Source organism: Ursus maritimus, unplaced genomic scaffold (assembly GCF_017311325.1).
Source record: "Ursus maritimus isolate PB19 unplaced genomic scaffold, ASM1731132v1 scaffold_15, whole genome shotgun sequence".
NCBI lineage: Eukaryota > Metazoa > Chordata > Mammalia > Carnivora > Ursidae > Ursus > Ursus maritimus.
In genome coordinates this window covers 37,060,508-37,087,997 of record NW_024423897.1, presented here as the reverse complement: position 1 = coordinate 37,087,997, position 27,490 = coordinate 37,060,508, and the positions used below count along the sequence as shown (strand labels likewise).

Sequence of the window (27,490 nt, the reverse complement as noted above, 5' to 3'; positions counted from 1 at the left end):
AGTCAAACAGCGTCATTTTAGCTATATTCTATTACAAACAAGTCAGCTCAGAGTCAAGGAGATGGGACATAGGTACCACCTCAAAGGATTGACATCAGTGATCCGTTTTCCACAGGCAATTAGCAGATACATTAAATCAACAAAATCTCCCTTGATTATCTTAAATTCAAATGTAACATTTATTTTAATGCCTATAATTAGAAAGACAAGTGTTTTATTAAGAACACCAATAGCTAATGTTTCTAAACTGAAATTTAAAGAATTTAAGACTACTAAAAAGGGTTCATTTTCTTTTTATAGTATTCTGCTGGGAACTTTTTTGGTAGTGACCTGACTTCACTCCTGCTCTCAAACTTTGATCCAGTAGTTTCTATTAACTCGAAATCTGTGGGACCACCTCAACAGTAGGATAATCTTCTGAACTGGCTTCTGAACAGTTCTAAAGGAAAGGGGGAAAAAAAAGTCTATTGAAGTGTCTCTGATAAACAGTGATTATGTCAGAACCTCTCTCCTGGTTCCCTATAGCTGTATAGAGTATCTGTACCTGTCCGTGTGCCTCAGGAGCTTGGTAAAGAGGAGAGCCCCATCTAAAGTGTCCAGCATGGTGCTTAGCAAAAGTAGGAACCAAAAGGGTATCGAACTGAACTGGATTGAATAAAGGCATTGGCCACAGGAATGGAAAGCAGATCGGTGCAAGGACACCAGGGAGGCAGGCCAGCAGCTGATGGACTGGAGAGTTGGAGGGAGAGGGGAAGAGCAGGCCCTATGGCTTGGGTGACTGCACCACTAACCAAGGCAGGGGCATCGAGGTGAAGGGCTCATCTGAAGGAGGGTGCAGGGAGCTTGGTTCAGGCCCATTTCTCTCAGGATGGGGGGGACATCTTGATTCCCTGATGATGCTTCTTAAGTCTTTATGTGCAGAAAGGTATGACCGTTGATTCACTGTCTTGTCTAGTTCAGCATTTTACCAGCTTGGTTAATATCAGGCTGGTTTGTCATCTTCACTGTTGTCAAGGGAAGGATAATTCTAGCTGAATAGAATCACAGAGAGCATTTTTAAAGTTCGCATTCGTATTTTTTCAAGGAGACTTGGGTGAGTCCGATGTGCGGCCGTGTAGACATGACTCCTGGGCATGATCAGGGCCAGAGACCACCGTGATCCTCTGCTCTGTCTGTTCAGACACTTGAAGTGCACCCAAGCATTTGACTTCAGACTTTGGGGATGAAATCATTTTATCTGTGAAATCTATCTTGTTCCACTTGGGTAAAGAGCAAAGCTCCGGGGTTGTGGCTGCTTATCAAGCTCAGATACATGCCAAAAGTACTTAGGATGTTTGCTTGAATTCTAGCCACACATGTCTCCAAGCGTCTGTGTACAAGGAAAGTCTTGCTCGGGCCTTGAGATGACCGTTGTTACTCACGTACTTCCCTTTAAGCAGTGAATATTTCCTTCAGTCAATCAAATCCCATTTGTGTGTGTGTGTGTGTGTGTGTGTGTGTGTGTGTGTGTGTATAATACATACACCTATACCCACATATATATATAATTATATAATAAACTATATTAAAATCATAAAAGAGCTTACTGTTCAAGGAGGCCTTTCTGTGAACATGTTTGCAAAGTAAATAATCATGCTTTAAATGTTTTTGTAAGACTACAGATTTCATGTCTAATAATGTCTGCTTTAGGGGTGGGTCCTGCATTTAAAAGAGACTTAGAGCCCAGAGTTCCTGGTCTAGGTGTCACCAGACTGCAGTCTTGCCCTCAGCCCATGTGGCCCACCACACTGATCTGTGTTCTGCCTGGCCTTCCTCCATGTGATGGACCTCTGGGGGGTGGGGGAGGGGCGGGACTGAAGTGAAAAGGGTACTGAAGGTCTGGGGTTTGAATTTTGACTCTTCCGCTTTCTGGCCTTATAACTTTGGGTGGATTCTTCTATTTTCTGAGCCTCAGTTTCCTTGTCAGTTAAATGAGGATGATAATACCCACCTCCTGGGATAGTTCATTCATTCTTAGGGCTGTTGGAACAAATTGCCACAAACTGAGTGACTTTAAATAACTAAGAGAAATGTGTTCTCTCACAGATCTGGAGGCTGGAAGTCCAAAATCAAGGTGGTGACAGGGCCGTACGCCCTCTGAAGGCTCCGAGAAGACACCTTCCTTGCCTCTTCTAGGCCCTGGTGGTTGCCAGCAGTCCTTGCTGAAAGGCAGCAAACTCCGATTTGTGTCTGTGGCATCACTTGGCCTTCCTCCCTGTCTCCTCCATGTGTTCACCTCTCTCTCTCCTTAGAAGGACACCTTTCACCAGACTTGGGGCCCACCCTAACCCACGATGACCTCATCTTAACTTGATTACACGTGCACAGACCCTATTTCAAAATAAAGTTATGCTCTGAAGTTCAGGGAGGACATGAGTATTGTGTGAGGACGCTCTTCAACCCAGCGTGGGTGATTATAGGGACTTAAATCTGTTCTTCACGGCACCTGGAAGGGAGGGGCACATAGTAGAAACTAAGAGAATCACAAGAAGCCATTTATAAGGCGTGACCCATTCTGCTGTCCGACCTCATGACTCATTTCTCCATTGACAGTCACTGCTTTTCAGTTACACTGGGTCACCCTCATCTCGTGTCCTTCACCATCTTTTTGGGACCTCTAGGTTGCTTCCGGATCTTTCTCCAGGATTTTGGTTTGCAGCTCCAATGTTTCCTTTCTGCGGTCATCCTGGAACTCTAATATTCATATAAATGACTCCTCTGACAACCTGCCTCTGATCTACGGGACTGTGTCCTAGACCTCATTCTTATCCCTGATCCCACAGTCATTCACTTCCCTGCTCATTGGCACCTCCTGTGCTCTTGATCCTGCAATGTCTGCTTCACCCGTCTTTCCAGTCTACAGTCATCAAGCTAACCACCCCTTATTCCTGTCCTCCTCAGGGCTTCCAGTGAAAAATCACACAACACTACCGATTGGTTTATGTACTGAGTTACAGTTCCCACTCTTGCCTGGACTTCCAGGACTGCTCTAAAACCCCTTTATTCATTTCAAGTGGGTTTCCTTTCTCATTTCCCCCCAGAGCTATTGGGAACATTGTTCAAGTTTCTTAGCCCACCATGGACCCTGCATACTTCACTTCTTGCTTCCCCAAGAAAACAGAAGCCAGAAAACAAACTGACTTCCTCTCCCACCGTATCTCTGCTCGTCCTTCTCTTCCTCTTTGACTATGATCTCAGAGGCAGGGCATGACTCCTCTACAAAGGTCAGTCTTCTGCCTGGTTGGATCCTCAATTCCACTCCTCATGCCTTTGTTTCCCTCAGTCTGTCTCCATTGTCTCCTTTGCTTGCCTCAGACTGTAAACACCGAAATCTTGCTCATCCTAAAACATTCCTTCATTTTCATTTAAATTGAACTGCTTTCGCTTTCTCTTCCTGAGAGAACCAGCTCTACTGTGTATTCTGTAACTGTACACGTTTCTTAACCTCTCTGTGCCTCAGTTTCCTCATCTGTAAAATGGGCTAATGGTACCTACCTCATAGGACTATTGTTTAAGATTAAATTATAAGGTAGTACGGTTCCTAGGACTATACATGTTTAGCTATTGTTTGGGAGTAATAGTACCCTCACTGGGCTTTCACAGGGCTTAGTTCCCAGCCCTGATTTAGCAGTGACAAGCAATGGTGTAGTTATTGCATGCGTTTCTGCCCTCAGAAGTTGTGAATTCCTGGGGCGCCTGAGTGGCTCCATCAGTTAAGTGTCTGCCTTCAGCTCAAGTGATGATCTCAGAGTCCTGGGATGGAGCCCCGCATTGGGCTCCCTGTGTAGTGGGGAGCCTGCTTCTCCTTCTCTCCCCTCTACCCACCCCCCCGTGCTCTCTCGCTCTCTCTCAAATTACTAAAATCGTAAAAAAAACAAAAACAAACGTCGTGAACTCTTTTAGAGCTGAGATTACTGCATATCCATCTTTTTCTGCCGAGGACTTCACAGAGTATCGGCCCATCGTGGTCCCCCAAACACCACATAAATGAGTGCTTCAACTCCATTGAGTTGGTTGGAATCATTTTTTTCCCCTGAAGGGTGAAGGTGGTTTGACCTATTCCCAGACTTACCTCTGCCCCCACGAGACTGCTTTTACCTCTTGTGGCATGATTTTTAAACATAACGTTTTAACGTTGGTCAGCATATTCGAAGAAACGAATTTGGTAGGATTATGGAGACTTTCAATACATTTGTAGATTGCGACAAAGGCATCAGCGGAGAAGGGTTTAATCAATAGCGGCTCCCAAGAAGTAGGGGGAAAACAAAGCTGTTCAATGAACAGCTCTGAATTGAGCCCCTGCCATCTGGCAGGCAGTGGGCAGGAAGCCAGGGGTTTAGTGGTGAGCAAGACAGATGCTGGCCATTAGCCATGCCCTGGAACTCCTGGGTCCAGTGGGAGGTCCACAGACCTTTAAAGATACTTCAGAAATACTATTTAATTACAGTTGTGCTGAGTGCTGTGGAAGAGAAGCATGAGCGAGCCTAACAAGGGGAACTAACCTGGTCCAGGTGGCTAGGGAGAGCTAGGGGCAGTGGGAAACATGAGTCGGGTGCCTTGGTGAAGGGGGAAGGGCAGAGAGACCAGCCTGTTTCTGGGTGGAGGTGTTTAGAATTATGTATTATGTCCATGACATGAAATTTAGCGTTTCTGTGGAAAGACCTCAGGAATCACTGATGTAGCCCATTAAGGGAAGGGTGATGGGTTTCGGGGTGGCTAGCAGAGACGGGTAACCTGCATGTGTGAATGACCTGAAGTAAAGATGCAGGGAGAGGGCAAACTCATTTTAGATAAACTTCTTAAGTATTGGTCTGAAGTAACTAACATTATTGGAAAGCTCTTTATGAAACTACTGGGCTTGGTAAAATGGTCCGGTGTTTATGGTATGATGTATTGGTAATTTTCTTGGTATTCCATGGACTCCAAGGCCTCTCTTGGATCAACTCATTGTTTACTGACTGTGTCTCATATATTTCAATCATCGTGTCTCGTCTTCTCTCCATTAACCTAAATATTACTCATTGCAAGGCGTAGTTCATTATCCAGTCAAAAAACCTTCCTTATCTGCCTCCGTGAAAGTTGACCCTCCCTTCTTCGGTCTGATTCACCACGTGGCTCACTTTATCATTCTCATATCCTGTTTGGTCTTGTTGGCATATTTACCATATTGCTTTAGTTTATCTATATGGAAACTATATGGAAAATTCAGGAAAGACTATGCCGAAGATGTAAAAAGCACAAAGTAGTTGTTGGGTGAATGAGTGAAACGGTTATGGAATTTTCTATACAGTCTATGGGAAAATATCATTTGGACCTGTAGCTTGGCTGGTTTCTTGTCCTCTATCCTAAAATATGAGGTGTATGCTTTTTTTTTTTTTTTCCTGGATGGTACTAACCTGAAAACTTTCCAGTGAAAACACTGTCTACTTTGTGTAACTTTCATCTCAGACTTACTGATTATATTGGCAAAACAGTCTGCACTTCGTAAACTAGAGGGAGAAATGCAGCGTTTCCAAAGATAATCTCTCAAATAGACTCCTCCAGATGGCTGCGAATTCAGAGCCCCACAACAGGAGCTATGCTAATTGGTGATGATTAGGGTTTTAGTGTCTTTCCTACAGAAAGTCAAAGAAACTCTCTCTTCCTCGATTTCTCTGTGCCACTGGATTATTTTGGTTGGGTTGACATATTCCAAACTCAAACCTGCCTACTAGCCAGATGTCTGTGACCACTGAGTTTCCACTGGTTTTTCAGTTCCCAATGATTAAGCCAAAATAAAAGAAGGTGATGCCATGTCTGGCCGACAGCAGACACTGCCAGTTGCCAAAGCCCCAGCATTCATCACGCAGTTGACATGGTGTCTGCTACCTTGCAGGAGGCAGGCAAGTCTTTCCAAAGGCCGGGCTGCAAGGGAAAACTCAGAAGCAAGTAGTGTCATTTGGAAATGATTTGATGAATAGGACACGTATAGGCCAGCCATTGAAAATCTCATTTGTGATAAATTAGCAGGAATGTTTGGAGCTTACACTGAAGGTAAGGTCTGCCTTTCCCACGTGCTGCCCTTCATAGCTGACACATTACACATGTCTCCGGAGCATAACATACAGCTTCCTGAACTTGCAAATGTGGCCTAAATGTGCTCTGTTGAAATAGCCTCTGTTTAAACAGTCTCCTGGAAAACTGAGCCATGTTCAATAAAATAGTTAATTTCGTGTCTGCGAATGTTTTCTCTAGGGCCCTTTAACATGTTATTTTTAGAAACTATAGGAGAAATTTACAAATTTAAATTTGCATGAAGGCATTACCTGCCTCTGAAAGGGTAATGGACCATCAGTCCAAAGCTGTAAATATTAAAAGATTCATAGAGCATGAATCATGAAGGAACAGTGCGGAAGATCTAATTCAGTAATAATAGTCACCATATTTTGAGTGCCTAATATGTGCCAGGCCCTTCACGTACATTGCATTTAATTCCCAGGATAATTTGCAAGGAAGTGAGATCCCTTCCGTTTTACAGATAAGGAAATGCCCATAACCTGCACAAGACCACTTAGGTGGGGGCTGGTGAGCTGGAATTCCAGCTCCAAAGCACTCGCCTCTGAAGCTGTTCTTGGCTGTGGCTTATGGATGGACTGGGGAGAAGGGTTGAAGCCAGAGACCCTTGTGAATTGTACGCAAGCGCTTGCGTGTGTGTGTGCATTATTCCGAGGAGATTCCATAACTTTAGCAGATTCTCAGAGGGATTTGTGAGACTCTGACAGAAGCGGATTTTGGCTCCAGGCAGCCTTCATTTTAGACATGGGGAAATAACAAGTGAGAACACATACTGTCCAAAGGCCCTTGGCACACTGTTGATTTGACCAGAAAGTGAACCGCAAGCCTTCTTTCTACACTGTGTGTGTGCGTGTGTAATGACTCACTCACAGAGAGAAGTGCACGAAATGACAGTGGAGGCTTGAACAAGTGAACCTCTGTGGAGCCACTAACGAGGTCACGAGCTAGAGCGCAGGACCCTAGAATACTCCCAGCTGTCCCTCCCTCATTGAGTGGCATACCCTCATTTCCAGCCACTCTTCCGACTTTTAAGGTAACCGCGTCCTTGCTTTTCTCTGTCGTTGTACCATCCAGGCTTGCATCCCAAAACGACATGGCGGTGTCACCCCGTCCTCATCTCCATCTGCGTGCAGGCACACTGTCGCGTTCTTCTGCGTCTTGTTCTGTAGCCGTATCGTTTCCAGAATCTATCCAGGGGTGGCGTGCCGTTGAAGTTTGTCCGTGCCGTTGCTTGATAGATGGTGATTTATCTTCAGTCATGGGATGTTCGATTATTTTGAATTTTTGCCTATATGAGCAACGCCTTTAAGATTCTCATACACATCTTAGACACAAGTTGCACATGCAGCTCTTAGGGAAAGCATAGTATGTGTTAAGCTTTTGTGGGAGACAAAATATTTAGTACTAGGAGGAAAAGGTAAAGAATTCTTTTCTTCTCCCACCCCCTTCCTTAATGCTTCTGTGGGTAGCCTTTGCATAGGTTCCTCTTGTCCCCAAACTTGGATTAAGAATCAAAGAGCGCCCTTGAACCTGGGCTCAGGGCACTGACTGAGATCTCTGGGATCAGAGTCTCCAGGATAAGGCATGCGAGTCTGCACATTGAACGAGTGATTCTCATGACTGAGAGACACTGAGTTCACCCCGATGAATTGATAAGACCTGGCTACTTAGTTATAAAGAGGTTCGGAGAAAGTGTACCCATGGTTAAAATATCGGAAAATTGGCCTTAGAATATTTAAGGGAGTAGGAAAGTTAAGGGATTTGGATTTATTTAACCTATTAAAAAAAAAAACAAACCGAAACCCAGAACCTGATTAAATAGTTGTTTGCAAAAGTTTTAGAATTGAAAAAAAAAATTGCTTTAAATTGCTAAGTCAAGAGAGATTTAGGTTAATCAAGAGGCGGAAACTCCTGATAAAATAAGTCAAGCAGAGAAAGACAATTACCATATGATTTCTCTCATCTATGGAACATAAGAACTAGAATGATCAGTAGGGGAAGAAAGGGATAAAGAAAGAGGGGTAATCAGAAGGGGGAATGAAGCATGAGAGACTATGGACTATGAGAAACAAACTGAGGGCTTCAGAGGGGAGGGGGGCGGGGGAATGGGATAGACCGGTGATGGGTTGTAAGGAGGGCACATATTGCATGGTGCACTGGGTGTTATACGCAACTAATGAATCATCGAACCTTGCATCAGAAACCAGGGATGTACTGTATGGTGACTAACATAATGTAATAAAAAAACATTAAAAAAAATCAGCAACAGATACTGAGCATTTGTTAGGCACCACAGGGGTAAGAAATAAAGGCTGTTGTCAGTGACTTCAGGGAGCTGAAGACAGGGAAACAAAGCAAGAACGCACCGGGCTCTGGAACAAAAACCAGGACGCAATATTTCACCGAGTCTAGACTGTGGGCTTCAGGCAGCTGAGTAGGTGGCCCTCTGGGACAGCATGGAGGAGAGAAGCAGAGAGAGGTCGCCACGAAAGGCTTGAAGAGCCTGCAGGGCTTGAGGTAGGCTTTGGAAGGAAGCCTTTCGTAGGCGGATGGGGTGGACAGCGTTCTAAAGCTGTGGCATCCAGTGTTTTTTCTTGTGATTCACCAGTAAAAATATATATTTCATATCACCACCCAGGATGCACACACAATCAAAAGTTTCATAAAACATTTAACTTTATTAAATATGAAGCATCTGATGTTTGCTGGTTTTTTTCTAACTCATTTTTGTTAAATGTTGGATGAACCCGCTTGCAGGTTGACAACACCATTCTAAGGGGACCAGGAGCCCACTGTGGTGGCAGAGCTAAGCCACCCTATGGGAGGGAGTGCCATTTAGAGGACGGGATTTCCATAAGAAGTGGGGGGGGCGGGCAATGGGATATTTGTGTGGTGATGGTCTCTAGAAGCCCTTCCCCGATTCTAGAGTATGAGTGAATTACGTTGGGTTTTTATGGCAAAATTTCAGGTTTCACCAATCATACCCAATGGTTTTCTCTATACCCTCCACCAGTCTTCCAACTCTTCCAACACCAACAAGGTGTCCCAGCGATGCAATTCAGTTCTGACACTAATGACCTTGAGGTATCAGCAGACCCCACAGTCAACGACTCAGTCCCACAAAATTGCTCCCATTTCAGGTGCCATCTGCAAGTCCTGGGCCAACTGTACATCTGACCAACTAGCTATAAAGTTGGGGTTCCCTCAGCCCATGCCTCAGGTTTCATAATTTGTGAGAACGGCTCACAGAACTCAGGCACTTTGCTTAGTATTACTAAGTGTATTATAAAGAATACAAATCGGGAGCAGCCAAGTGGAAGAAATGCACAGGGCAAGTTAGGGGATGTGTGTGCGGGTGCATATGGGCAAAGCTTCTACTCCGTCTCCAGCATCGTCCTCTCCCCAGCACCTTGATGTGTTCACCAACCTGGAAGCTCTCTGAATCCTATGGTTTCAGAGTGGGTTAAGGCTATTTATGGAGGTTCCATTATATAGGCATGATGGATTAAATCATTGGCCATTGCTGATTGACTCACTCTCTAACCCCTCTCTCCTCCCTGGAGGTGGAGTTAGGGCTCAGAGTTCTAACCCTCTCATATCATGGTTGATTCCCCTGGCAACCAGCCCCCATCCTGAAGCTATCTAAGGGCTTCCAGCTATCAGCCATGTCATTTAAATTAACTCATAGAAGGGGGCTGATTATGAATAACAAAGATACACTTCATCCCTATCTCTCAGGAAGTTCATGGATTTTAGAAGCTCTAGTGCTAGGAACCAGGGACGGAACCAAATCTACAATTCTCATCTCATAAATCACAACTTGTTTATCTGACCAACCCTAGTGAAACAGTAGATTGGCCCAGATAACTTTAAGATTCCTTTTGAAGCTTGGTTTCAATTTAGTACCACTCAGCAGAGGGATAGAGGTGGGTGAGAAGAATTTGGTTCTAGAATTCTCATAGAGCACTGACATTAAAACTATTTATTAAACATCTGTTTTATCTCATCTTGTGGATGGCCATGGAATTTTTGGTATGGAATGTAGCACTGGGTAGAATGGTTTTATGGGAGAAAATACAGGGACTATCTCCATGAATGGGTTTAGGAGAGGAAGGTGACAGCACCTTGAAAACCATGCTTTCTGGAAGGAACATGGTATGGCCCATTGTGCATATCAGAACTACTTACAAGTATCACCAACTGCCTGGCCCAGAACTAGAGAGCTCTGTCACATTAGTGTCACCTCCTTGTGAGTGCCGGCCAGCAGTCTGGGTAATATTATTTCAGAATCTGGATTCCTGGGTTAGAGAGAGGACAAATGAGGATCCTTCTTGCCTCTACTTTTAGCGTACTTGGGAGAATTTTAAGAGTAAACTCTTATTTTTGTCTCATTTCCCAACCAGTGGTCTATGTTCTCCCCCAGTTTCTTCCTCAGGTTTGCTCCTGCCTTCCTGATTTGTTCTGAACTGTTCTCTTGGCTCAGACTCCAAGGCCAATATGTATAACACCCATCCGTTTCCTTCCTGCTGCTTTCCGTGAACCCCATCTGCAGCACAGACAGGTTGAATGGTGGTGTGGATTATTTTAAATCTTTGTGGGTAGCCATGTTTTCTCCACCTCATCTGTTCCAACAGAAAAGTAATTTTTGGTCTGCGATGAGGAGAAATTAGATAAAAGAGAAGAATTCTAGATCTCAAGGGATGTGCAGTTGACCTTGTCCTCTGCATCTTTTTTGCTGTGTCCTCTAGAAACTGAACTCCCTAGATATCCACATGTAACTAATTTTAGGGAATCCCTGCAACCAGATTTTTCTCTACCCGAATTGAGTGCCTTAGCAGCACTGAAAAGGAAAATCCTTTCATGTGGCCTTTCTTTGCTTAAGTACTTTCAATCATATCCTCTGAGGTTTAATATCCTTTTGATCTTCCCAATCCAGTTTTAATTTGGTGGGTTTAAATTAGGGAAAGATTTAAAGACAACGCTAATAATGCGGTTTGGGGATAATGTAGATAGGAACCATGGTCCTGAATGTACTTTGATGAATTTTTGGTTTTGTTTTGGCTTGTCAGATGCTGTCCGGGGAAAATAAACTTCAGTCTGTTTCTTGGTGTTTGCTACGTTTTGTTCTTCAGTTACGCTTCTTATTCTGCCAACACATGCTCGTGCTTGGGGTGGTGTATGTATTGTGGTCTTCTGCAGTAGGAAGCCTGATTTGTCCTTGAAGATAAAACCTAACGTCGTCTTTGTGAGTGTATTGATAGTTGTAGAAGTGTGGATGACATCGGCCTAGACGCGTTCTTAACTTATTAAAAATATTTAGAGAGCTGGCATGCAGAGCTGTGCTGTTCTGTATGATAGCCTCTAGCTGCTGGCACTTGAAGTCTAACATTAAAAATTCAATTCTTTAGCCACACAAGCCACATTTCCAGTGCTCAGTAGCCATATGTGGCTAATGCGATATTGACCCTTTGGGCCAGATAATTCTTTGCTGGGGTGTGGGTGTATACATACACGTGTATGCTTATAATGCATACGTCCTATGCATTGTAGAATGTTTAGCAGCACCTCTGACCCCACCTACCAGAGGCCAGGAGCATCTAGTCACAATAGTCAAAAATGTCTGCAGAGATTGCCAAACGTCCCCTGAGGAACAAAATCATCCCTGGGTGAGGATAACTTGCTTAGTTTGTCTAGCGCAGATATAAAACATTTCTATGAACAAAGACAGTACTGTTCTAGAATAATCTCTGGCAAAGTTTGGTTGGAGGGCATTTTATAAGTAAAGCATTTTGAGCTTTAGAGGAATCAGAATAGTCATCTGGTCCAAAGCCTTGGGAAACTGAGGCATTGAGAGGTTTTGGGTGACTTAACGTCATAGCATGGAAGTATCAGTCTAGACTGCTAGAATCTAGTTCATGCAGCTTAGAGGACAGGCTTCTGATTTTCATTTCAATCTATCTCCTCATTCCTGTGTTCTCGCACTCACTGGTGGCTCTGGGGAGGAGGGTGTCTGGAGAAATGCGAGTGGCCCAGTCCTGAGACTCCAAGCAAATTCCTTACCTAAACCCTGCACACCTCTTATTTTACTCCTGCATGGCCTGTGGCTTTCTCTAAGGCCTTGCCTCTAGGCTGGGTTTGGAGGAGTGCTTGGGACATCTTGTAGACCCACCTTTGCTGTATCAGAAGGCCGGAGCCCTATTGGGTTTCACAGTTCCATCAATGCAGAAAAATTGGGAATGCGCTCCTCAGGGCCGTGGAAGGTTGTAGTCCTGTAAAATTTCCTTCTTGATAACTTAAATTTCCACTGTCTCCTTTGTCGGCTTCCGTGCAGTGGTCCGTGGGAAAGCCTTTAAAATGAAGTGCCTGGTGGTTTTTAATCTTCAGAGGTCACAAGGAAGCAAGAGAGCCTTGCAGAAAGTTTTGGGGGGGTTGGGGGTTGCAGAAGGAACCTTTCTAAGGGTGTTGGTATCCACAGCGGGAGGGGCCAGAAAGTAGGCTTAGCTAGGAGAGGTCTGAAGAACCAGAATGTGCCCCAGGACCTTTTCTCCCTGCATTAATCCTGTACACCTCATATACTTCCCCATGACTCTTCTTCAGTCACTGATTTTATTCTGTCCTCTGTTCCAAAACCTTCAGTGGCTCACTGCTGCCTTTTCACATGCGAAACTTCTTGGCCTTCTACTCCAAGCCCATTTGCTCTTGCATGGAGATCTCCTCTTTTCCTTTGTAAGAGTAAAAACCAGTTTTTATGCACATGAAAGCTGTGTTGTCACTGTGGTTCACAGAATGATTCTGTCGAGGTTGGGGGTTGGCAGGGGTGGAGGCTTGCTCAAAGCTGTTTGATGTTTAATCCTTGCTCAGGAAGAAGTTTTGTTTCTGCCCATACTTTGTTGAGTCGGTAGCCCGGACAACTACTGAAAATCATTATGCAGCTTAAAAATCAGGGCCCAGGGAACAGGCCAGAAAGAGTGGCAATGAAAGCAGGCGAGGAGTTGTGTGTAAATAAACCCTCGAGTAACTTTGAGCTGTCGGCCAGTTTGGTTCTGTAACAGTGTGGGCCCAGTGAGCTGCGGCCCAGGTCAAAGGCCAGTATCCTGAGGAGCCAGCTGTCAGAGTTTAGCTGGAAACAAGCTAATGTGTAAACTCGCCTCGAGGTCTTTTCAAGTGGCTTCATTTTCCCACCGTCCGGGAAAAGAAAAGACTTTATTTCAGAGTTTGCTGACCAGCTGCTGTTCCATTGAACTGTTGATGTTTCCCTTTGGGAAACCCGTCTTCTTGAGTGTCTCCATGGTGAAGGGGAAGGTATCCGATTTGGGGGCAGGTTTTGATTTTAGTGACGGGAGGGTGGGAACCGGGAGGGCCGGGGCCCTGCTGGTCAGCGTGACCGTGGCCGCTGTCGTTCACTAGCTCTGCGTCTCCCCTTTGCTCCACAGACCAACGAGTGGAACAAGAATGATGACCGGCTGCTACAGGCCGTGGAGAATGGAGATGCGGAGAAGGTGTCCTCCCTGCTGGGCAAGAAGGGGGCCAGTGCCACCAAGCACGACAGCGAGGGCAAGACCGCGTAAGCTAAAAAGATTGGTTCTAACGGTAGCAATTCTGGATTCTCGAGAGTGTTCTCTGGAATCCTCGGGATCCGTGGGGGGACTTCACAAATGCCTTGAAGGAGACTTTGTGAAATTACTGTGTCCTCCCCGACTCCTATCCCTCCTGTGAAAATGTGTAAGAGGATATTTTCATCTGGTTCCTGTCTCTCCAAGTTCCACCTGCCCACTGGGCTTTACCTTGGGTGGCTCTGTTTGTTTTCAGGTGTAACCCAGGGTTACACCGGAGACGCAGGAGCACCAGGATTGCAACCAGTGGATTGGTAGGAAAGGAATTCTATCCTACATTAGAAACAGCATGAAAGAGGGTAATTTTTTTCAAACCTTACTACTTATATTGTTATTTCTTTTAAAACCCCTTAATGTGGATCAGTAATTACATGAGCAGTGTGAATTTTGCATTATAATTTGTCATTTGTGGTACTCTTGCCTGCCATAATTAAAATTATAGATTTGAGTGTGTGTGTGTGTGTGTGTGTGTGTGTACATTTGTATCCATCCTTACTCTGGTCATATTGTAGAGATCATTGACTTTGTCGCTGAAGAGACTTCTCATCTGGACTTTATCACGTATGAATTCTGTAGTCTCTGAATCTTCATTTATTCAGTTTCAGTTGGAGGTGATAATATTTAACCACTAGGGCAGTTATAAATATCAAACAAGATACTGACTTTGGTTAGGTGCCTCCAGAAGCAGCTTCTGAGGCAACGACTTGAGTGTGAGCTGCTTCTCTAGTCCGTGCTCCCAGGAGCACCCAGGAAAGACCTGAGACCCACACAGTTTGTTACTGACGGGCTACTGCAGTGGGCAGCAGGAACCCAATCCTCCTGGGACCTCTGGGAGTCTCTTTAGACTCGGAGGAGGGGTTGGCCAACTATGGCCCGCAGCCTGTCTTTATAAATAAAGTTTCAGTGGGATGGAGCCAAATCCGCTTCTTTAGCATGGGCCATGACTACTTCTGCATTCCTAAGGGAGATTGGAGGCGTTAAGGCAAAGACGGTAACATATTAACTCTCCGGCCCCTTGTGGAACTAGTTTTCTTACCCCAGGTTTAAAGTATGCCTCAGAGTTATCTGACCCAAAGGGCAAGGAAACTGGGGCATCTCTTCCTAATCACTCGTCCCTCCAAGGTTGAGTGCTGCTCCGAGGGCCCGTAATGCTCGTGGGCAGAATAGGTCCAAGAGGTTATGAAGGGGCACCTGTAGCTAAAGGTATCCTATGTAAAGAGCGTGCAGTGGCCCCCAGGAGGTACTTGATAAAGCCGGTCCCCTTTCCTTCTTACGCTAGATGAGTGGTTCTCCGTCTTGGCAGCTCCTGCTTTGGAATCACTTTAAAAACATATCGATGCCCTGCACACTCCAGATGTTCAGAAACATTTTGTCCATGGAGGGGCCCAGGAATCAATATTTTTATTATTTTGTTTATTTATTTATTTTTAGATTTTATTATTTGACAGAGAGAGTACAAGCAGAGGGAGCAGCAGAGGGAGAGGGAGAAGCAGACTCTCTGCTGAGCAGGTAGCCTGTTGCGGGGCTCGATCCCAGGACCCTGGGATCACGACCTGAGCTGAAGGCAAATGTCTAACCAACTGAGCCACCTGGATGCCCCAGGAATCAATATTTTTAAAAGGATCCCATGTAGGTTCAACCAGGAGAACCATCATCTAGAAACTAGATTGACTGTAGATTGATTGATTGATTGATAGATGGTGAAAACAAAGGGCAAATTTTCAGGAGAAGATTGAGATCACATTTTAGCAAATTTTGTCAGTGAAACCTTCGTCCTGGAACCCACTGAATCCCATAGCATAGACACTAGTTCTGTTGTTTGGGAAGCCACAAGACAGCTTACGGAGCTTCACTCTGTCTAGGGAGCAGGCTAGTTGATATGCAAGGGGAAGAGGGACGTGTTCTCACTCAGATGAGAGTCTGGTCCTCTGGGAGCCAGGCTTGTCCTCTCCACAAGAACCCCAGGTTGAGCTCCCCACCGTCAGCCGCAGTTTGACTTCCCAGCCTTGCAGAGGCCTGTCTCTCGGGTGTGGGGCACGGGGCCATACCCTGGTGGATCCTGACGTGGGAGGCAGGGCTTCTAATACCAGCTGGGCTTTAGTTGTTGGCGAATAATCGTGTCGAGCTAGTTGCCTACTCAACCTTATATAATTCTTCATTCTAAACCCTCTTGCAGTCTAGATTGTAATTTCCTTGACAAAAGGGACTGTCACCTTGTAGCTTGTCCCTTCAGTTACATCCTCTAGCCCCCTGCTCAGCTTACAGATACTCAAAAAATATTTGTCGAATGCGTTAATTACCCTTTTCCCAGGATGCCACATTTGGAGTCTGTGCTTTCTGAGCCGCAGAGGCCACGCTCCTAAAGCTGGCGTGAGGTTCTTGGTGGTGGACTACTACTTGTCCCACTCTGTAGAGTGTTCTGGGTTCCCGCTGCTCCCAGCTCAGCCTTGCAGATGCCTGCACAAGACAGCCTTTTACAGCCGTCCCAGAGAGATGGGAGATGGATGTTTCCCAGACAATACTCACTAAAAAGAAGACAGGAAATTTAGGTTAGCGGCTTAGCCACAATTGTGATCACCTTAATAAATGTGTCCCTTTTGTTAATACATTTATTATGGGTAGAATAGATGGCCAGGCAGTCGATTTCTCTCTCTCTCGCTGTGGGAAAATATAAATAACATCAACCTTACCATTTTAACCATTTTAAAGTACACATTTCATTGACGTTAAGTACATTCCCAGTGTTGCAGGACCATCATCATTTAGTTCCAGAAATTTTTCATCATCCCAAAAGGAAACCTTGGACTCCCTAAGCAGTAACCCTCCTCAGCCTACCTCCCCTCCCCCTGGCAAACACTAATCTGCTTTCTGTCTCTGTGAATTTGCCTACTCTGGGTATTTAATATAAATGGAATCATACTATCAGGCCCCATGTCTGTGGGTTTTGCTTTTTTTTTCCACCGAGTGTAAGGTTTTTAAAGTTCATCTTTGCCTTAGCACGAATCAGTTCGTCATTCTGTTATCTTTTAATGGCAGAAATGGGTACAACACTCACACCAAAATCACCCCCTCCATTTTGCTGAGGGTAAAAGCGAGGCTCACAGGATCTAGCTCTCCCTGAATTAACTCCAGAACCAATTCTACCCTTGCCTTTGTACATACAAGTCTTTTTTTTTTTCTTTTCTTTTCTTTTTTTTTTTGCTTTGAGGACTTGTGTGTAGAAAGAGGAACTATTAAAAAAAGGAAGAGAAGGTCATTTTTTCCAGTGGAAGATTTTTCATAAATAATCATCTGTTAACATTTAATTTTTCTGCTTGGAATATTCTTTTTGATGATTAAAGTTATTAAGTGGTAACTGTAAGAGTTGAATTGTCAGAGGCACCGTGGAGTTCAATCTATCTGGCTTCATAGTTCCGTTCAAACCTAGTGGTTTGGTATTCAGAATGAGAGGGTGCTGTGGGGTTGGACACCATGCCTCCTGCCCGTTTGGTATCATGGAATCATGCAAGGCCCAGAGGTCTGTTGTAACAGGAGGCCCAAGCAGTGTTGTCCCCTTGGCTTCTGTCCTCTCCCCTCTGGAGGTCTGCACTCCATACTTGGGTCAGTCCCATACGTGTGTACCTACGTCTCGCTCACGTTTGAAGATTTTTCTCAAGCTGTGGAAACTTTTCCTTTGTCCTGTCCTGTTGTCTCTACATGCAGTGGTTGGGTAGCGTGCACACTAGCGACTTCCTCGGAGCCGTTCTGAGTCCATGACAGAGCCATGCAGTGATTCCCTTCGCTAGGGCTCGTGGCTGCACCGGCCCCGTGGAGGTCGCAGGCCCAGCATTTGTTTGTGGACGTGTACAGAGTGGTTGGCAGTTGTCTCGAAAGGGTAAGGCCAGATCGCACACTTGGTTAGGTCCTTGCCTCATTCTCTGCGTCCTTGTTTGGGTATCCTCTTTGACTTATCCACTTCCCTGTCCAGTTAGGCTGGAGGCCTCTTTTCCAGCACGCTTTTGTAATAACCCATTTTATAATTCTGTTCAGTAATGTGCAACGTTTCCCTCTTGCCTGACAACGTACAGTCCCGATTTGGGCTCTCCGGCCCTCCCACTGCCCTGCCATTACTGCACTGAATGTTCTCTTGCCCTTGCCTTCTCCTGGAGGTGGGGTTGTTGGCTCCTTGCCTTCCCCTCATGTTTGCCCAGGTTCGGTGTCCAGTCCAGAAAGCCTCTTCTCTGATGTTCTCAATCCTTTTAAAATTTTTCTTCTCTCGATACTGGAATCTTGATTTACGACTTGACATAATTGATTGTATTGAAAGAACAACAACAGAAAAGTCCCTACAGCTTAAAAAAAACCTTTCGTTTTCTGAAAGACTTGAATCCCTTATAACACAGCAAGCTCCCTGAAGACAAGGATCACGTGATTTTTGTTGAGGTGGTGGGGTCTCCCTAAGTTCCAGGCATAGAAGAAGCATTCAGTCTGTATTTGCGGACGTGCCTTTTCAGCATGATCCTTATGGAGAAAACACTCTTTGTCAGTGATATCTCATGGGTAAATTAATTAGGAGTGGATTAACTTGGGTTTCAAGAGGTGAGATTTCCTGGTGAAATCACAACCTGACACTTCTCCCCGCTTCCAGTGCAATATAAAGAGAGAAAAACTCAGCCTTTCCTACCTAGATAACCAGATGACCCAGAAAAATCCCAAGCATGAGGTGGCAAAGGCCGCCATCATGGTGGACATTCTCCAGAAGCCTCCATAACCCAAGGTCAATAACCACGAGGATGGTTCGGTAATTCTTCAGACTTTCAGTTTCTGCCACATTTCCTTTAGGGAAAGATAAGAAACTTTGTCTGAAAATTTTCTGCCTCTAATACTGAACAGAAAGGGGTTAAAAAAATTGAAAGCAATTGAATGACTGGAATTCATTTAGGAACAAGTAAAAGAAGGAGTGCTGTCTGGGGTCAAAAGAGAACAAAATAGAGCAAGGCAGAGAATTATAGCTGCAGCCTGTGTTTATGGGGTCAGGCTTGGCTTCCCTCGACCCATCTGTTCTCTTTCCATGGTGGAGGTGAGGATGTGGGAGGATATCATTGCCCTAAAACCTCTTACCATAGAACAGTCTAATTGCTTCAAGATGCTTTCCCCTACATTTAGATGTGATTTAATTAAAGTTATGTATGTTTGCCTTAGGAATAACCAGACTAAATAAAATCACTGCTGGGACTATAGTATTTGAAGAACTACCACCCAGGCATGTGTGAATAGACATTATATATATATATGGTGTGCATACATCGTCCACATTTCAGAAACCTGATCTTTTTGTTTTGAAAGCAAAAACTTGTATTTTTAGATGACTCCATGGAGCTTAAATATAAAATAGGGGGAGGTAGTCTTTGAATTCTGCAAATCAGTACAGAAAGGGCTTTTCTGTCTGGTGGCTGGTTGCACACTTTTCCTGTTTTCTCAGAGTAGGAATATAGCAGTTCCGTCTTAGAAATCAGGCCGTGCAGTCTGGGCTGCTCTCTCCAGATCTCGCGGAGGGCTGCCAAACTAATTTGCTTACAGCTGTGACATACTTGTGTGTGACCACAGCCTCCTTCCCTGGGGAATGACCTTCCAGGCACAATCACCCTACGCCTTTCGGAAAACCTATTGGTATCTGACAGGGGGATAAACTGAAGGATTTAATTGCTCGATTGCACATCCACTTTGCTTTCGGTCACATAGATTTTTGAAGGTGATAAAACTTCTGTTCCTACCTTGCAACGGTGCCCAAATGTTTGTTCAATTAATCTACCAGTTGGGAGGTACTCCCTTACCTGCATGTAAAATGTTCGAAACCCTGGGGCGCCTGGGCAGCGCAGTCGTTAAGCGTCTGCCTTCGGCTCAGGGTGTGACCCCAGCGTTCTGGGATCGAGCCCCACATCAGGCTCCTCCGCTGGAAGCCTGCTTCTTCCTCTCCCAATCCCCTGCTTGTGTTCCCTCTCTCGCTGGCTGTCTCTGTCAAATAAATAAATAAAATCTTTAAAAAAAAAAATGTTCCAAACCCTTGTAAGCATATACAAAAGGAGGAGGACATATGGCCTTAGCCACAAAATGCATAGCATCTGGCCGAAAAGACAAGACCGGGGAAAGCACTGGAGGATGGTTAAGTGCCGAACTATGAAATACTGTGAGGGGTTCAAGCTGGGGAGAGATGGTGTATCAGGGGAGTGGCCAACAAATGCTTTCTGCCTGAGGTGTGATGTCAGGTGGTCTTGAAAAGTGGATGGGGCGGATTGGGCAAGAAGGACAGTGTAGGTGTTGATCACAGCACGAGTTGAGCCTATCCCAAATTGAAAAGAAAAGCAAGGACACCACAGTTACGGTTTTTTTCCCTTCTCCAGGAGCTTATCATTGGAGTTCCTGGTTAGTGGTTCTCAACCTCAGTCCCACTAGAATCACCTGGACAGCTTTGAAAATGCTGGTGTCATCCTCAGAGACACCTGTGTAATTGGTGCGGGGTTCAGTAGGTGTGGGGTTTTTTAAAGCACCCAGGTGACTTGAATGGCTGGCTAAACTGAGAACCCCTGTATTTGACATTTCACAGTAGACCCCAGGTTCCTTAGCCCCCAGCTTCCCCGACAGGCTTTACCCAGTGATGGGTTCCTGGTGGGCTGAGGAAGGCCCAGGGAGCCATGGTGATTCTCCCCACCCCCCCCCAGCATGCACACTTGTACATATATGTATGCATAATGCTTGTGCACAAAATAAAATGGCAAATTGGGGCTTCAGGTAAATTACGTTAAAGTAACATAAGATACTGGGTTTTTTATTTATTTTTTTTTTATCTTTTTTTTTTTTTCAAGATTTTATTTATTTATTTGACAGAGAGAGACAGCCAGCGAGAGAGGGAACACAAGCAGGGGGAGTGGGAGAGGAAGAAGCAGGCTCCCAGCATAGGAGCCTGATGTGGGGCTCAATCCCAGGACCCTGGGATCAGGCCCTGAGCCGAAGGCAGACACTTAACAACTGAGCCGCCCAGGCACCCCGACACCAGGTTTTTAAGGAGAAATAGTGCTGTGTGTTACAGCTGAGCAGATCTTATTGCAAAACCGTGCTTTAGAGGGAAGGCTTGAAACCACAGCAGTGCAAACTGATGCGAATAGATTGGAAAATTAAGAACTACGTTGATAAGGGCGCCTGGCTGGCTCAGTTGTTAGAGCAATATGACTCTTCATGTCAGGGTTTTGAGGTCGAGCCCCATATTGGGTGTAGAGATTGCTTGAAAATCTTTTTTAAAAACCCAACATTGATCAAGTCTGGGTGGGATCACAGGATTTTTCAGTTTAAAACTTTTCAAAGCTGGGTTATGGCTGTTGAGAAGGAGGGACTTCAGACATGCAAATGGGTCATTGTGGCTCAAGGTTGAGGCAGTCTGGCTTTACCCTTCCCTCCAGTTCTCTGGCCATGTCCTCCTTCAGCTGGACCAACCCCCACGCGCAGATGTCAGGAGAGCCTGGGAAATGTGGTTCTGTGTGGTCGAGAGCAGAGCAGTGGGCATGGATCGCAGCGTGTGCAGTGATCTTGCCCATCCTAAGCCCAAGAGAGAGGAGGGAGGAGGGAGAAGGGAGGAGGGAGGAGGGCACCTGCAGCGGGAGGTTCTCACGCCCACGGCAGCCAGGCCGCTTACAGGTTGAGGCCTGTAAGATCACTTAGCATGTGCCCGTCCTTGAGAAACACTTGTGCTTTCTCACCGGGGGCCCCGAAATTTACACCTTCCAAAATTCCACTGCCACCACTCGTCCACCAAGTCTTGGTTCCATCCAAGGCCCAGTTTTACGAAGCCTTTCCTAATTTCCAAAGTGGCCGAGCTTGCTCTCGCGGTTACCTCTCTCAAACCTCCAGGGATTTAATGGGTCTTGGTTACCTATGTACTTATCATATCCCTGTTATTAGACTATCAGTGTTAGAGCCCAGTCTTACCCAATTAATAAGAAAGGAGTTGCTATTAATCATGTTAATATTGCGTGTCCCACCACCGGGCTAGGGGCTTTTATGTGTGTCTTTCATTCAACAAACAGTTCATTCCTTCACACATTTTAAAGACCATGTCAAAAAATTAAAAAAAATTTTTTAATTTTAAAAAATAAAGACCATGTCAGTTTCCCATAGGTTTTTCTCCTATGATGCTCTCAGTCACCCAGGAGTAATTTATGAGCAGACAGTGTGGGTCAGAAAGCTTCGGGAATTAGTGCACATCACCCCCATTCTAGGCTCTAGGTTCTAAAGTCTGGGGATCTTTCATGAATGCAAAAGACATATCAGTGTCCTAATGGAGATTTCATAAAGCCCAAGTGCTATTTCCAGACCACATTTATGAAACCAATCCTGAAGGAAAAGAGTCAACGCTCAGCTTAAATGTCATGGAGTTTCTTAGCTCTGAGTATGTGGTCTTTCATCTCAGCATTCCTCGCCCCCCTCCATCCCGGTCCCCAGGAGAGCTCTGTCCCCAGAGCCACACTGCTGATTCCATTCACACTTGTAGGCACTTAAAGGACAGTAATCCTGTTTTTACACGCTTTATTTTCTTTATGTCAATCATCTTTTATTATATCTATCCAAAACATTTAGCGGGAGAAGGCAGCCGGTGTTGGCCTTCCTCAGACTTTCCGCCACATCAGTTGCTAACAGAAGCAGTGAGCAGGTCCCTGTGGGAGCTGCTTCTGAAATGGCTGAGAGCTGCGTGGCCACCGCATTCCTCTGCCTGCGGGGATTTGTCTCTGGGCCCGTAGAGTTGATCCCTGGGATCGAGCAGAATCCCGGTTTTCAAGGCTTTTATAACTAGACGCTGTTAGACAGTCCTGCCTTCCTAACCCTCAGATTGTGATCTGAAATGGGAATCCAGATCTTGTAGGATTAAGGAGTATCCCACCGTAGTACCTAGTGTGAGTTAAGCCTCGTTTGATCCTATGGACCAGATGAGTAAACTGAGGCCAACGAATTTGAGTCCGTGTGTTGTGTCATCACTTGGGGATGGCAGAGTGGAGACCCAAACCAAAGAATGCTGACTTTGAGTTCATACTTCTTCCTATCATGCAACCGCCCTAAAAATGGAATACGTATCAGAATCACCTGGGAGGGGGTGGTTAAAACGCATGGCTGCCTCCACCCCAGAGTCTGGACAGGATCTCAAGAATTTGTATTTCTAACGAATACATCTGGGTGATGCCGATGCTGCTGTCCCGCGGACCATGCTTTGAGAATCACAGTACGATATGATGTTGGGAGGCAAAATCAAGCTTCTAATAACATAAGTTTTAAGAACTCACAACCTGAGAAAGACATGGTCATGCCAGTTTGTATGTGTGCCTTGGTTTAAGGAAATGCCGAAACTTCAGACTGGAAAAGCAAATTCAAAACTAAAGATTTGCATTATCAAAAAAAAAAAAAATCACGTCTTCGTGCCAGGAAAATTGCAGTAGGCAAGACAAAGTCTCTGCCCTCGTGGCAAGTACGGCCAACGGCGGCAGATAACAAATGCTTCCTTAATGTGATATCAGGTGCACTGAAGAGAATGAAGAGGCCATGTTGAATAAACTTGGAAAAGAAGGGCCTCTCTGAGCAGACCCCTTCATTGGAGCGGATTGCTGAATGGAATGAGAGGATGAGCCATGCACTTTCCTGGAACTGTTGTCCTGGGGGAGGGAACAGCAAGGCAAAGGCCCTGAGTTGGAAGAGGGCTTAATGTGCCCAGTGAACAGGGAGAGAGCTGCAAGGTGAGGTCAAAATGGAAGCCAGGCCTCCTCAGGGAAAGCCTGATGGGTCAGGGGATGGACTTGGGATGAAATCCTAATTCCGAATACTTAGCTTTCTTGATTTAATATGATTTAGGATCCTTTCTTCCCCCTCCAGAAATAGGTCTCACCGAAAGAATGCAATTAAAGAACAGGCGATTTTAGGTGTTTGGGAGATGCTGCTGCTCTCTAGGATGATGGAAAGCTGGTTATTATTACCATGAAGGATATCCGAACCTCATTGACCATAGCGACCCCTCTCTGGGAAATAAAGTGTTTTAAAAGGAAAGAAGGAGATGTGGATTTATTCGGGAGAAACTGCTCTTCAAGCCAGGGCAGTGAATTCAAGTCCTGCTCTGTTACGTATTTACTAACCTCTCTGAGCCTCAGTGTCTTCATCTGTGAATCGAGGACGTGGGATCAGCCTATCCTTCTGGAACCTTCTAACACTCTGGGACTCTGGGTGTGGCTAGTGCTGGTAAGGTTTGCTGTGTGATCATTTCTTTGTGTGGGCATGATGGTTTGCTTGATTTGAGGAGGGAAAGTTGGTTGCAGAGGCAGTGGGAGGAATTGGAGGTCTGATTGAGGTGGCCAGCCTGTTGCATTCTTGACCTGAGTCTGCCAGCCCCTTCGGGATCGGGAGCTGGGGTTGTAGTGAAGGGCAGCAGTTGGGTTTGAAAGAAGTTTTCTATGAATGAATACGCTGGAAAAAAATCAGAGTCTTTCTAAAAGGAGGCTTGTGAGTTTGTATTTCCTCCAAATATATGTTTCAGCTGGCAGTCAGAAACCAGAAGAATTGTTTATTACTCTGGAAGATAGAAGGAACTTTCCAGGCCATCACTCATGGGCTTCGGAATAGCAACAGCTCAAATCCCCTTCGGGTTAAGAGCCTTGAGAAATATTCCAGCCTTGTTCCGAGGCATTTATTTCGGGAAGGTTTGCACAACTCGCTGAGTGCTTTTGTAGGAAGCGGAACCTCTGTCGCAGGCCGTGTTTGCTTCAGCGCTGCGATCGCATTCCCAGCCGTTGGAGAGCCCTCACAACCCGGATCTGCCCCAGTGAGGAGCCTGTGTTTGCTTTTTTGGCCAAATACTTCCATTTTTTTAAATTTCAGCTTGGTTTTTTAAAGAGCTCCACAGCCGACAAGTTGTAGTGTTTCACAGTTTGCGAGTGATTTAACAACTTGCGCTCTCTCAGCATAGTGATGAAGGGCTGGCCGTGCAGGCAGAGTGCCTCGGTTAGGTCCCCTGCTTGGTAGTTCTGGGGCTCGGGGTGAGTTACTGAACTCCTCTGCGCCTCCGTTTACGTCCTTCTCTGGAAAATGGGGATGATAATAGTTATCCCTCCCCTAGGCCGGTTGGGGGATGTAATGAGTTAAAGCAGAACTCGTTGTGGAGGGCAGGGGTGCCCCAGGGAGAGAGAAAGAGAGATTGGGAGTCACAAAACTCTTAAGCGCAGAAACCTTGGGAACTTTCCAAGTGACAAAAGCAGAGAAATTCCTAATATCAATAAGCGGCAAAGGGATCAAAGTGGTATTATGTAAATCTTCAGGCTGCTCTGTTTGTCCTCTTTTCAGTTACTTCTCTGTGCAAGGGCGCAGCTGAGTTTTAGAAGCAAAGCTAAACATTCCCTATTATAATGAAACTTAAAAGAGCGTAGGTTCCTTTTTTTTTTTTTTTTTTTTTTTTTTTGTGGAACATACCCACGAGTTTGTTTTTAAGGCTGAGGGGATCATGTCTTCACAAGAACTTTGAAGCAATGGGCGCCTTGGTAAAAATGATGGTGTGAGGTTCTTAACTTGTCCTCTTAGAGCAGGGGTTCTCCAACTTGAATGTGCACGGGAATCAGCTGGCAAGTTGTAAAACAGAGCTTTGGATTCAGGAGATGTGGGGTGGGGACTGAGAGCTGCATTTCTCATGAGCTTCTGGTCCATGGACCACTCTGAGTAGCCCAGATTTCGGCTCTCGAAGACCCCACTTCAGCTACACTAGAATCTGGAGAGCCTACCCTGTCTATCCCTGGGCAGTGACGAGTGCCCCTGTCCCTGGGCCAGGGGACAGAGGAGCGGGTGGAAGATTTTTATACCCTTCCGTCTTCCACTGAATTCTTGACTGGTCTGAAGAGAGAAGCCAACAAAATCTCTCATTCGTTGCTATGTAGACTCTTGAATGACATTTCCTGTCTTCAAAGGGAAAGGCCACGCTTTTTTAATGAGGAGTAAAAGCCCACATGGGAGACAAAGCCAAAGGATATTCCGAATTTGTTTTGCATTCACTCTTTTATATTCCTCTAAGGGGAAATTTCAGCTGATAATTAGCTGAAATAACTACTTCAAAGGGTTCATTAAGAAAGACTTAAACGTTGCTTCTCTGGAAAATTTAGGTTGTAATTAAATTCTCATCTCTTAAATTAAAATTCACCAGGCAATAGCAAGTCTTGGCTAGAATGTGGCAAGATTGGAGCCCTCGTGTGTTGTCGCTGGCATTGTGAAATGGTGCTGCTGCTTGAGAAACTAGCTCAGCGGCAGCTCAGAGAGTTCAGCGTGGGTGCCACTGGCCCAGCAGTTCCCCTCCTAGGTGTGTATACTCACTAGCATTAAAGACTAGTGTCCACACAAACACTTGCACTGGAATGCTTTAGCAGCATGATTCATAGTAACTGAAAAGTAGAAACAACCCAATGTCCATAACCAACAAATCGATAAAGAAAATGTGACCTATCCGTACAATGGAATATTTTTAATGAAGGAATGAAGTATGGATACATGCTACAGCATGGATGAACCTTGAAAACGTGCCAAATGAAAGAAGCCAGACATAAAAGACCACATATTGTATATGATTCTATGTTTATGAAATGTCCAGAATGGGCAGATCCATAGAGCCAGAAAGTAGGTTAGTGATTGCCAGGCTGGGGAAGACATGGGAATAGGAAGTGATTCCTAATGGACATGTGGATTTTTTAGGGCAGTGAAAATGTTCTGGAATTAGATAGTGATGTTAGTTGCACAAATTTGTGAATATACTGAAAACAGTTGAATTGTACGTTCAAAAATGGTGAATTTTATGGTATATGAATTACATCTCAATAAAAAGATTAAAATCTCATTTTTCTCACTTTTTAACTTGCTTTAATAGAATTATATTTTAGCATTATACATTTGTTTTTAATGATTTATCGGAGTTTCTCAACCTGAGCACTATTGACATTTTGACATATTGACATTATTGACATTTTGGACTAGATAATTACCGTGGGGAGCTGTCCTGTGCATTGTAGGGTGTTCAACAGCATCTCTGGCCTTCACACATTAGATGCCAGTAGAATATGCCCACCACCCACCACCCACCCCATGAATAATCAAAACTGTCTCCAGACATTTCCAAATCTCCCTTCAGTAGGGCAAAATCACCCCTAGTTAAGAACCACTGGTTTATCTTTAGACTTCCTACTGAAAGCCAAGATCCATGAGCCACGTGTTTCTCAGTGCTTAGAACAGTGTCTGGCACGTAAATACCCTGGTATCATAGTATAAATATATGAGTGAATTGATATATTTAGCTATAGCAGTACTTATAAAAATATGCAACTATGGAAATATGAAAATTATCCCATACTTGGGTTAGCTCCAATGCCTGAGAACACTGTCAAGACTGCTTTGGGGTTGGGGCGCCTGGGTGGCTCAGTCGGTTAAGCGTCTGCCTTTGGCTCAGGTCATGATCCCAGGGTCCTGGGATCGAACCCCATGTCGTCTCTCTGCTATCCTACTTCTCCTGTCTCTCTGCCTGCTGCTCCCGCTGCTTGTGCTCTCTCTCTTTCTCTGTCAAACGAATGAGTAAAATCTCAAAAAGAAAAAAAAAAAGACTGTTTTGGGGTGAGGGGGTAGTGTTAATCAACATACACTCTTTTCTTCCCCCACCTCACCCAGATCTGCAAACTCTTTACAGGTGTTTTTCTTTACCAGCCATCCAGGATACAGGATATTAGAGGCACCAACCATACTCTTCATTAGTT

General features: G+C 45.1%; 1 protein-coding gene across 1 annotated transcript in view; it reads left to right on the top strand.

Annotated features, from left to right (window-relative positions):
- Nucleotides 1-27,490, top strand: part of RAI14 (retinoic acid induced 14) — a 113,829-nt gene that overhangs the window by 47,334 nt on the left and 39,005 nt on the right. Inside the window, exon 2 of the mRNA XM_008692656.1 lies at nucleotides 13,527-13,657. Coding sequence (XP_008690878.1) covers nucleotides 13,527-13,657 — 131 coding nt within the window. The remainder of the gene's footprint in view (nucleotides 1-13,526; nucleotides 13,658-27,490) is intronic.